At 44.5% G+C, this 12,605-nt stretch overlaps 1 protein-coding gene and 1 long non-coding RNA gene across 9 annotated transcripts in view; both read right to left on the bottom strand.

The window, feature by feature from the left end:
• RAI14 (retinoic acid induced 14) overlaps window positions 1-12,605 on the bottom strand; it is a 138,024-nt gene that overhangs the window by 46,070 nt on the left and 79,349 nt on the right. For 5 of the 8 annotated variants that reach the window (XM_081825972.1, XM_081825971.1, XM_081825974.1 and 2 more), the window contains 2 exons: window positions 8,737-8,826; window positions 8,475-8,605 (listed from right to left, as the gene is read on the bottom strand). In XM_081825972.1, the coding sequence (XP_081682098.1) occupies window positions 8,475-8,605; window positions 8,737-8,826 (221 nt within the window). The remainder of the gene's footprint in view (window positions 1-8,474; window positions 8,606-8,736; window positions 8,827-12,605) is intronic. The other 3 variants (XM_081825975.1, XM_081825977.1, XM_081825976.1) reach the window with 1 other exon arrangement.
• LOC145722548 (uncharacterized) lies at window positions 2,626-8,468 on the bottom strand. Its single transcript, XR_014146880.1, has 2 exons — window positions 3,802-8,468; window positions 2,626-3,767 (listed from the first exon to the last, which is right to left on the bottom strand). It is a non-coding gene; the product is annotated as an uncharacterized LOC145722548 (long non-coding RNA).

Here is a 12,605-nt window from a genome sequence, read left to right as displayed (position 1 = left end):
TCTCCCGTTAAATGTTTCAGATAGATACAATAAAAGGTGATTGGCATAAAGAAAATAAAGGGTGTAAAAATAGGATTACTGTCCTTTAAGTGCCTACAATCAGCAGTGCCGCTTCGGGGACAGAGCTCTCCTGGGGACAGGGTGGGGAGGCGGTGGGGAATGCTGAGATGAAAGACCACATACTCAGAGCTAAGAAACCCCATGACATTTAAGCTGAGTATTGGCTCTTTTCCTTCAGGATTGTTTGGTTTCATAAATGTGGTCTGGAAATAGCACTTGGGCATTATGAAATCTCCATGAGGACAATGATCTGTCTCTTGTATTCATGAAAGACCCCCAGACTCTAGAACCTAGAGCCACAGAATGGGGGTGATTTGCACTAATTCCTGAAGCTTTCTGACACACACTTTCCTCTCATAAATTACTCCAGGGTGACTGAGAGCACCCTAGGAGAAAAATCTATGGGAAATTGACATGGTCTTTAAAATGGGTGAATGAATGAACTGTTCGTTGAATGAATGACACATGTAAAAGCCCCTAGCCCGGTGGTGGGACATGCAATATTAACATGATTAATAGCAACTCCTTTATTAATTGGGTAAGATCGAGCTCTAATCCTAATAGTCTAATAATAGCGATAAGCTAAGTACATAGGTAACCAAGACCCATCAAATCCAACAGCCAGAGCAAGCTCAGCCACTTTGGAAATCAGGAAAGGCTTCATAAAACTGGGCCTTGAATGGTACCAAGACTTTGGTGGATGAGCGGTGGTGGTGGAATTTTGGAAGGTGTGAATTTCAGGGCCCCAGGTGAGAAAGCACAAGTGTTTCTCAAGGCCAAACACATGCTAAGTGCTCTTACGGGCCTCAACCTGTAAGCTGCCAGGCTGCTATCAGTGTGAAAGCCTTCTGCTCCAGGTGCCCTGTCCCTCCCTTCCCCCCCCCATCGGGTTTAGAATGGGTGGAAGTCACAGCATGCACTGAGATCCCTGCCCATGTGCCTGCTCTGCTCTCTATCACACAGAACCATATTTCCCAGGCTCTCCTGATCTCTGTGAGTGGGGGTTGGTCCAGCCAAAGGAGGACATGGCCAGAGAACTGGAGGGAAGGGTAAAGCCAGACTGCCTCAACCTTGAGTCACAATGACCCATCTGTGTGTCTAAAGTCCTTCATTCTCAATACCCTGAACCCAGCTTTGAAAAGTTTTAAACTGAAAAATTCTGTGATCCCACCCATTCTTGATCAATGTTGTTTTTTTTTTGTTTTTTTAAGATTGTTAAGTAATCTCTACATCCAACATGGGGCTCGACCTCAAAAATCCTGACATCAAGAGTCATATTCTCCACCAACTGAGCCAGCCAGGCGCCCCGTCAATGTAGTTCTTAATTTCCAAATCTAAATTCCAAAATTGCTTATTCTCATCAATTTGTACGACTGTAGTTTCAAGTCTTCCTTCTAAAGTACAATTTTGCAATAAGATCTGCTCAGCTTTAACATACAACACTATTTCTCTTTAAAAACCCGATGTCTTATGTTACTTTAACGTAATTTACCTTAAGCCCAAATTTGCCATTTTATTTTGTGCATAAGGATTATATATACATATATGTACATGTGTGCATGCTGCGGTCCCTGGAACCCCTCACTGGGTAAAGCCTGTCGGGAACCTGGGGTCTCACTGTGGAATGTCAAATACAGGAGTTCTCAGTTTGGCCGGCCATTCAAGTCACCTGGGTGCTTTGAAAAACCTCATACCTACCAAACCCCACACCAATTACATAGGTGTCTCTGAGGGTGACGCCAGCATTTTCAAAGCTGTCCAGGTGATTCTAATGGGACTGAAGTTGAGAACCACTGACCTGAAACTCCAATAAGCTCTTGGAGAAGGGAAGGAAACCGTAACTGTGGTGTTATCGCTTTTCTTTTCCAATGTGGGATAGGCTCTATTCATGCTATGATCAACACCTACACTGTCCTCCTTGCCCCCCATACCAACCCCAATCTGCCCCGTCCACTTTTCAAGACCACCTGACATCACACCTCAGGCAGGAAGCAGTTCTTGGCTACTCCGGTGATGCACCATCTCTCCCCAGCTTGAACCCCTTACAGTTAGTATTTTATAGTTTGGCACTTAATCATCCTCCAGCGCTTGCACTGGTCTTGTCTTCTCAGCTAGATGCTATGCATTTTGTGGGCTAAGGCCCTATTTCCTTCTTCTTTTGTATATGCTTACAAGAGTTTGGAACATTTTACATGCAGGGAAGGGAGTACCTCCCAACTGGTAGATTAATTAAACAAACAATTGGGCACAGTTGCAAGGTAGGAACACAGGTTTTATCACCTTCAAAAATCTATGTGACCGAAAGCAAAGTGGATATACAATAGAGCAATTAAATCCTTCAGTTTATCCCTCTGTCAAATACCAACAGGTTTTTTGAAAGACATAGGGTGATTCTGCCTGGAAGGTAATTTCCCAGGGAAGGAGGCTGTGGTTACACATCAAGTACATAGTATAATTTTAGGTAAATTGGTTTGGCAGCCCTGTGAGAGCTGGAGAAAGCAGCCCAGACAGCCTGACTTGATTTCTAAGACGGAACTGCTATATCCCTACTCTGAGAAAACAGGAAAAAAGTGCAACCAGCCTCCAGACACAGAAGCCCTTTATTGTACTGATTTGCAGAATTCAAAGACTACCTCCCCTATTTTATATTTAAGCTCCATGGAGTCATCTAAAAATACTAGCACAAGTTTTTGCTTTCAAAATAAAAAGATCAGGTTTCTGAAATGTGGACTATGTATGCATTCCATACATATATATACATACATATATATATATATATATACACACACACACACACACATACATATACACACATACATAAAATGTCTATACACACATGCCTGGGTGGTATTTCTTCAAATACTACAGTCCCAGCAGTGATTTTATTTAGTCTGGTTGTTCCTAAGGCAAACATACATAACTTTAATTAAATGCACATCTAAATGTAGGGGAAAGCATCTGGAAACAATTAGACTGTTCTATGGTAAGAGGTTTTAGGGCAATGATATCCTTCCACATCCTCACCTCCACCATGGAAAGAGAACAGATGGGTCAAGGGAAGCCAAGCTTGACCCCATAAACACAGGCTGCAGCTATAATTCTCTGCCTTGCTCTATTTTGTTCTCTTCTGACCCCAGACAGCACCCTTCTTTTACTTCTTTCTAAATGAATTCCATTCAATTGCTTTAAATTTTTTTTTAACCCCTCTCTGATCAGTTTAAGAGGCAGAAAATTTTCAGACAAAGTTTCTTATCTTTCCCTAAAGGAAATGTGGCAGAAAGAAACTAAAAGTCTGAAGAATTACCAAACCACCCTTCTGGTTATTGACCTTGGGTTATGGAGGCTTCTAGAGAATGTCCACCAAGATGGTGGCCTTTGCCACTTCATTCTTGGGATTTTTCTGGGTCATCTGGTTCTCTAGGTAGTAAAGGCTGAGTATTTCTCTCTTTAGATTGCACTGGAAGCGGGGAAAAGAGAAGCGTCAGGTTGTGACGTTCACCAGGATATTTTCCTCTTGAACCCCAAGTTAATCCACTCCTAATTAATTTCCCCATGAGGTATCACTAACAAAGAGTGTTTTCTCCATAACTGTCATGCCGAAAAGGCACATCCGCAAATACTGACTGAATGCCTCTTCTCTGCCTGAAACTGTGGGAGACCCCAACACAACAACAAAAATCACGTGATCCTTGTATTCAGGGAGCTTGCTGTGTTATAAGGGATTCAAGCCTTTCAGAAAACAAAAGTTTTTTTAAAGCTGTACAGACTTTTCTGTTATTGTACTGAAGGAACAAGAACAACATATCAAGTTGTAAATCAAGATGCTGGTATTTCAAAGACAAGAAAATTTTTAAAAGGACTGAGAACATCAGAGAGGAGGTCTTCTGGACTAGACACCAAACCTGGGCAAACATGAGGGGAGAGCAGGGAGCCAACAGCCCAGCCTCCAGGAGAAGGCAGGGCAAGAAAACATTCGATGAAGTAATGGCAGGGCCAGTGGGAGGGCCCGGAGAGCCCAAATCAGGACTGCAGTTGTCAGGCAAGAGAGAAACGCTGTCCATTACCGAACAGAATTACAAAGTGGGTTAGTACAAGAGCTTGCTAGAAAAGAGGCCTCCAGCCTAATTTGACAGGGAGGTCGATAAGTCAAAGAGTAAACCCAAACGAGTAGGCAGAGAATGAGGCAAGGACCTAACTGAGTGTGTGACTGGCCTTACCCTTTAGAGACAACTGCCAACCACTCTGTACAAGTCCACAAACAAATGCTGGGCCTGCAAGCTCCATGGGGCTGGTGTAGCCAAAAGCTTCAGCAGAGGGGACGCGCTACCTTGCTCTGTCACAGACTCAGGACGGCTCTGAGGAAGTTACTAGTTTGCAACCAACCGATGCACGTGGAGAGAATGGGAAAGGACAAAGGAAAAGTCTCCACAGCTTGAGAAAAATCTTCAAATGGGAGGGAGACACAGCTACACTCGGGCAGGAAAGCACAGATTAGACTAACCCAAATATGGAAGTGCAGACCTCCAGAGTGAGAGGACAGGAGCCAGGGGGACAGCACTGCTTGGGGCTCCTGTTAACAACAGAGCTCTGGGCCTTGCATGATTCCATGATACCAAAGAGGCAGGGGCCATGGTGTCCAACCCCACAGCACCCCTTATTCTGAATACCAAAACTACTAGATTTGAATGAAACTATGCAGCCAGATAGATTAACTCCACGGTGCCTCTGACAATTAAATCCTTACAGTTATCACTTAATAACTTTAATCATCATAAGGAATATTCTAAGCAGAAAAATTAAATGTTAACAGATGATTATTTATGAAAAATCTTCCCCTGAAAAAATAATGACCTTCTCTTCCTTTTTTTTCATAGTTCCTCTAACCTTCTACACAGGAGTCATCAAAGCAAAAAATGGCAGACTTGTAAGTACAAAGGCCAAGGGTAGAACTGGTTCTGGAGTTAATTCAGGGAGAGCTAGATCACGTGAGCCTTGGTTTTACCATCTGCCAAGTGGAGGGGGTGATTTTGGTATAATTGCTGTATGCATTTCTGCCATGAAAAGATAACAGAATGAAGAACTGATCCGTGCTACAGCAAGGATGAACTTTAAAAACCTTACACTCGGTGAAAAAAAAAAAAAAACCCAACAACACAGACAAGGGGCCCAGCAGTATGATTCCATTTATATTAAATATCCAGAATAGGCAAATTCACAGAGACAGAAAGCAGATTAGTGGTTGCCAGGGGGAGGGGAGGTAGGCTGAGAAGGGTCACTGCTTAGGGAGTACAAGGTTTCCTTTTGGGATGATGAAAAATTTCTGGAACTAAATGATGACGGTTGCGCAACACGGCAAATGTACTTAATGTCAATGAAATGTGTACTTGAAAGTGGTTAACATGGTAAGGTTGATGTTATATATATTTTCCCACAACAAAAGAGAGAGACATTAACTGCCTGGCCATCTACTCCACCCATAATAAATATCTTATTAACAAAAGGTACAAATTTATTAAGGTGATCACAATTGTGGCTAAGCTGCTGACCTAAGTTTTCCATCTTCTTTTTAGTGAGGGTTGTCTTGGACAAAACTATCGGAGGTATCTAGCTCCCACCTCTCTGGGAGGGCTGTAAAAGGCTGTCTTGTGCAGGCATCTGCCAAGCTGAGCTGCGAGCAGCAGGAGCCCAGAGAGCTCTAGAGTGGGACAAGAAGCAGTCCCCCACCAAAAATCTCATGGCAGGTTTAGGAGCATGGTCTCTGCCACTGTGGCTCAGAAAGCACCAACTCCAAGTGCGGCATCCTGGGAAAAGGGTAATTAATGCATTCGAAAAATATTTTTTGAGTATCTATAAGCTGAGCAGTGGGCTAGATGATTTAATTATAGGGATGAGCTAGAAGGTAACAGTCCCTTTGTCAAGGAAATTACAATCTAGACTGCAAGACAGTTAAGAACTAAGAATTATATAAGGTTGGGTAGGCAACTCACTCAACACGATTATTAGGCAACAACTAAAGCCCACCTGATATTAGACATCTGCCTCCCATGTCAGAATCCACCAGGATTATGGCCCTGGACTCCACACCCGAGAGACCGGCCTCTGCAAAGTTGGGATGTCAAAGAGGCTGATGGTGGGGAGCTCAACCTGGGGGCTTTGGCGGAGAGGACCAGCCCGGCCCCTAGAGGACCAGACTCTAATCTGAGTGAGAACACTTCCCTCTTCCCCTTGCATATGAACTAGCCTGCTCCCTAGACAGAGCATAGCTCTGTAGGCTATCTTGTGGCTCCCCAAACAATAGAACTAGTGTCTATGCTATGGGATTCAGTGGGTTCCAGGAAGAGGGTTTCATTGACAGAATTTGCTAAAATGTGATGCTCAATCTTGTCCTGAAAATTTGCCCTTTATTCTCACTATCTATCAATCAATCAACCTAGAGTCGATCCAGTTTCTAGATGATGGTTCTCTCTGGTCGAACCTACGTGGGATGCTTTAAAAAATATGGATTCCCGGGGCACCTGGGTGGCTCAGTTGGTTAAGCATCTGCCTTTGGCTCAGGTCATGATCCCAGGGTCCTGGGATCGAGGCCCGAATCCAGCTCCTTGCTCAGCGGGGAGTCTGTTTCTCCCTCTCCCTCTGCTGCTCCCCCTGCTTGTGCTCTCTCTCTGTCAAATAATAAAATCTAAAAATAAACAAATACATAAATAAATAAAAAGATAATAAAAGTATTGATTCCTGGGCCTCTGCATAGACAAAATGTTTCTGAACATCTGGAGTGCGCCTGGCATCAATATGTTTTTAAATACCCCAGGTGATTCTCAGGCAGGAGCTGCCAGGACTAAGAACCACTCGTTTAGGATAAGAAGGAAAGGGAACTGGATTTATCAAGTACCTACTGGGGGCCACTGCGAGCTCTTTACCTATGCTATCTATAGCTACAGGTGCCCCTTTCATAACCTCTTGGACCTGTTCTGCCCATGAGCATTATGGGCCCTGGGAGCAGCACTCAACCTTGGAGGGACAAGTGATTAGGAACAGATACCCCAGTTTCCTTACCCCTTGGGTCAGATAACTTTGAGGCATACTTTAAACCTGGGGTAAGAAAACCAGTTCTGCAAGAGGCCAGAGAGTTAATATGTTAGGATTTGTAAGCCATAGTCTTTGCCTCAACTCCTCAAATCTGCCTTTGCAGTGCAGAAGTAGCCAAGGCTACTGTAAATAAATGGATTTGGCTCCATCCCACTGAAACTTTATTTACAAAGACAGACTGCGGGCCAGAGTTGGCCAACCCCTCCTCTGAGTCTAAAGAGACTCCCAGAGGTCTTAGCGAGACTGGGTTCCAACCGCCCACAGCAGTAGCCCATCAGTAACAAACCACGTGGGTTCAGGCCTTTCCTGCGTGCTCCTGGGAACACTGGCTAGAGAAACAGCTCACACTCAAATCTTTATCTCAGAACCTGCTTCTGGAGGCGCCTAACCAAAGTCAGGATCTTGTTTTATATTCATAACTATACTCGTGGTTAAATATTATCATCTCCAATTTAAATGGAATAAATTAAGATTCAAAGACTACACAATTCGGGGCGCCTGGGTGGCTCAGTCTTTAAGCGTCTGCCTTCGGCTCAGGTCATGATCCCAGGGTACTGGGATTGAGCCCCGCATCGGGCTCCCTGCTCAGCAGGAAGCCTGCTTCTCCCTCTGCCACTCCCCCTGCTTGTGTTCCCTCTCTCGCTGTATCTCTCTCTGTCAAATAAATAAATAAAATCTTGAAAAAAAAAAAAAGACTACATAATTCGTAAGTGATGAAGTCCAGATTAGAAGTCTATTTAGCTACAAAGTCAATGATCTCTCTACAATATGACCAGAGTAAGGATGGATACAGATACAAACACACACACACACACACTCAAATCTATAATTCTAATTATGGCGGGCAAGAGTACCACAAATGGCAAATTATAATGCAAAATTCACGCTATTCATGTAATTACTGATCTACATTAAGGAAGGGGTTTTAAAAAAAATAACAATATAAATAGTAAGGTTTGAGGGTTATGAAAAAAATTACCCTCTTTTATGCTGTTTCGAATGTAGGACAGAATTCCTTTCCTACCTATCAACTGGTTGCAATCCTGGTGCTATTTCGTCTCTGGTGTAATCTTCGCTTACACCTAAAAACAAATATAGCCACCCAAGGTAAAGGTCAGTGTGCAATTTGGAACTTGAAGAGACAGGAACCAGATGAAAATATCCTCTTACACATCTTAACGTGAGGGGTAGGAATGGGGGAGGACAGTAATTTCACAAAGTCTCCTTCAAGGCATTTGTGAAGTTCCCCTTGTGGATCCCAAGGACTCCAGAGAACACTCTCGAGAAGCCAGAATCACTCCAGTTAGAAACCAATCTTTTTAGCTTACGCGGTCTTGCCCTCGCTGTCCTGCTTGGTGGCACTAGCCCCCTTCTTGCCCAGCAGGGAGGCCACCTTCTCCGCATCTCCATTCTCCACAGCCTGTAGCAGCCGGTCATCATTCTTGTTCCACTCGTTGGTCTGTGGAGCAAAGGGGAGATGCAGAGCTAGTGAACAACAGTGGCCACAGTCACACTGACCAGCAGGACCCCGGTCCTCCCGGGCTCCACCCTCCCGTCACTAAAATCAAAACCTGCCCCCAAATCAGATACCTTCCCCTTCACCATGGAGACACTCAAGAAGACCGGTTTCCCAAAGGAAAACATCAACAGTTCAATGGAACAGCAGCTGGTCAGCAAACTCTGAAATAAAGTCACTTCTTTTCAGTGAAGCTGGGAAAATGAAGCCACTTGAAAAGACTTCGAGGCAAGTTTACACATTAGCTTGTTTCCAGCTAAACTCTGACAGCTGGCTCCTCAGGATACTGGCCTTTGACCTGGGCCACAGCTCACTGGGCCCACAGTGTTACAGAACCAAACTGGCCCAGAGCTCAAGGTGACTTGAGGTTTTATTTACACACAACTCTTCGCTTGCTTTCACTGCCACTCTTTCTGGCCTGTTCCCTGGGCCCTGACTTTTGAGCTGCATAAATTTTTGATTTTTGAGTTGTCCGGGCTACCGACTCAACAAAGTATCATCAGAAACAAAACTTCTTCCCGAGCGAGCTATTAAACATCAAACAGCTTTGAGCAAAGCCTCCACCACTGCCTACCCCCAGCCCGACAGAATCATTCTGTGAACCACAGTCACAGTCACAGTGCACAATATGCACTTTCATGTGCATAAAAATTGGTTTTTACTCTTACAAAGGAAAAGAGGAGGTCTCCATGCAAGAGCAAATGGGCCCTGAGTAGAAGGCCAAGAAGTTTCGCATGTGAAAAGGCAGCAGTGAGCCACTGAAGGTTTTGGAACAGAGAAGGGAATAAAATCAGCGATTGAAGAAGAGTCATGGAGAGGTATACAGGATTAATTGAGGGAGAAAAGATCCTGGGGCACATCCTGGGGCCCCTGGGTCACTCTGCAGGCCTGCCTGCCCTCCAGACCTCTCCTAGCTAAGCCCACTTTCTGGCCCCTCCCGCTGTGGATACCAACACCCTTAGAAAGATTCCTTCTCCCTCCCCAAAACTTTCTGCAGGGCTCTCTGCTTCCTTGAGACCTCTGAAGATTAAAAACCGCCGGGCATTTCATTTTAAAGGCTTGGCCATGGACCACTGCATGGAAGCTGACAGAGACACTGGCAATTTAACAGTTAACAAGAGGGAAATTTTACAGGACTACAACCTTCCACAGCCCGAGGAGCGTGTTCCCAAACTCTCTGCACTGATGGAACTGGGAAACCCAATAGGGCTCCACCTTCTGATACACAAAGGTGGGTCTACAAGATGTCCCAGGCACCCCTCCAACTGCAGCCTAGAGGCAGGGCCTTAGAGAAAGCCACAGGCCATGCAGGAGTAAAATAGAGGTGCACAGGGTTAAGGTAAGAAATTTGCTTTGAGGCTCAGGACAAGACCACTCCCATTTCTTAGGACTCCCTCCTCCCCAGAGCCATCACTGAGTGCGAGAACACAGGAATGAGGAGATAGGTTGAAATGAAAATCAGAAGTCTGTCCTCTAGGCTGCATGAGCCAGAAATCTAGCAGTCTAGATTGATACTTCCATGCTGTGGACCTTAAGTCACCCAAACCTCTCAAGCGCCTCAGTTTCCCGAGGCTTTGGACCAGATGACTACTCTGATTCCTCTAAAGCTCAAAAATGCTTAATCTATAAAATGTCCCCCAACCAAACTTTGCCGGAGATTATTCTAGAACAGTATTGTCTTTGTTCATGGAAATGTTTTATATCTGCACTGGACAAACTAGGCAAGTTATCCTCACCCAGGGATGATTTTGTTCCTCAGCGGACATTTGGCAGTCTCTACAGACATTTTTGATTGTTGTGACTAGATGCTCCTGGCCTCTAGTAGGTGGGGTAAGGGGTGCTGCTAAACATTCTGCAATGCATAGGACAGCTCCACACCCCCACCCACACCCTAGCAAAGAATTATCTGGCCCAAATGGTCATTATCACATTAGCCACATACGGCTACTGAGCACTAGAAATGTGGCTTGTATGACTAAGGAATCGAATTGTTAATTTTAGACTTCCAGAGCCAGTAGCTAGAGGCTATCATATAGAACAAAGCAGCTCTCTAAATATTTTTAATAAGTTAAGAATGTGTCTACGCCAATGTCACCCACACTTCTTCAACTATCAGTACACTCACAACGATGACATTAGGTTTTTTTTTTTTTTTTTTAAAGATTCTATTTATTCATTTGAGAAAGAGAATGAGAGACAGAGAGCATGAGAGGGAGGAAGGTCAGAGGGAGAAGCAGACTCCCCGCCAAGCAGGGAGCCCGACGCAGGACTCGATCCCAGGACTCCGGGATCATGACCCGAGCCGAAGGCAGTCGCCCAACCAACTGAGCCACCCAGGCGCCCCGACATTAGGTTTTATCTTCAATGACAAATCAGGCTTTCTATTGCAGAAGAACACAATACATATACTGCCTCAAGCACAAGCATTTGTTGGTAGAATAGGAAGCTTTACCTAAGAACGAAACGTAGCAAACACCAAGAAACAGAGTGAAGTTTATTTCCCTCAGACAGCATTTAACAAGCCAAAACAAAACAAAAAATTCATCAAAGTACATTCAGGACCAATGGTTCCTATCTACATTATCCCAAAGCCACATTATTAGTGTTGTCTTTAAGTCCTTCCCTAATTTAAACTGACCAACTTAAAACTGGATTGGGAAGATCAAAAGGATATTAAACCTCAGAGGATATGACTGAAAGTACTTAAGCAAAGAAAGGCCACATGAAAGGATTTTCCTTTTCAGTGCCGCTAAGGCCCTGAACTCGGGTAGAGAAAAATCTGGTTGTAGGGATTCCCTGAAATTAGTTACATGTGGATATTTAGGGAGTTCAGTTTCTAGAGGACACAGCAAGAAAGAGCCCCTCCCCCCCACCCTCTGGAGGACAAGGTCAATGGCACATCCCTTGAGATCTAAAATTCTTCTCTTTCATTTAGTTTCTCCTCATTGCAGGCCCAAAGTTACTCTCCTGTTAGAACAGATAAGGTGGAAAGAACACAGCTACCCACACACAAAGATTTAATAAATAATCCACACCACCATTCAACCTGTCTGTGCTGCAGATGGGGTTCACAGTAAGCAGCAGGAAGGAAACGGATGGGTGCTATACATATTGGCCTTAGAATCCGAGCCAAGAGAACAGTTCAGAACAAATCGGGAAGGCAGGAGCAAACCTGAGGAAGAAACTGGCGGAGAACATAGACCATTGGTTGGGAAATGAGAGAAAAGTAAGAGTTTACTCTTAAAATTCTCCCAAGTATGCTAAAAGTGGGGGACAAGAAGGATCTCAATTTGTCCTTGCTCTAACCCAGGAATCCAGATTCTGAAATGACATCCCAGACTGCTGGCCAGCGCTCATAAGGAGGTGATGCTAATGTGACTGAGCTCTCTAGTTCTGGGTCAGGCGGCTGGTAATACTTGTAAGTAGTTCTGATATGCACAACGGGCCGTACCATGTTTCTTCCAGAAAGCTTGGCTTTCAAGGTGCTATCACCTTCCTCTCCTAAACCCGTTCATGGGGATCGTCCTTGTATTTTCTCCCATAAAACCATTCTACCCAGTGCTACATTCCATACCAAAAATTCCATGGCCATCCACAAGATGAGATAAAACAGATGTTTAATATATACTTTTAATGTCAGTGCTCTACTGAGAATCTAGAAGCAAATTCTTCTCATCCACCTCTATCCCTCTGCTAAGTGGTACTAATTTGAAACCAAGCATCAAAAGGAATCTTAAAAAGTTAGGGTGCCTGGGTGGCTCAGTTGGTTAAGCGACTGCCTTCGGCTCAGGTCATGATCCTGGAGTCCCTGGATCGAGTCCCGCATCGGGCTCCCTGCTCGGCAGGGAGCCTGCTTCTGCCTCTGACCCTCCCCCCTCTCATGTGCTCTCTCTCTCTCATTCTCTCTGTCTCAAATAAATAAATAAAATCTTTAAAAAAAAAA

This window comes from Leptonychotes weddellii, chromosome 7, assembly GCF_054177405.1.
Source record: "Leptonychotes weddellii isolate Sample4059 chromosome 7, ASM5417740v2, whole genome shotgun sequence".
NCBI classification, from domain to species: Eukaryota; Metazoa; Chordata; class Mammalia; order Carnivora; family Phocidae; genus Leptonychotes; species Leptonychotes weddellii.
This window is presented reverse-complemented; position numbering and strand designations above follow the sequence as displayed.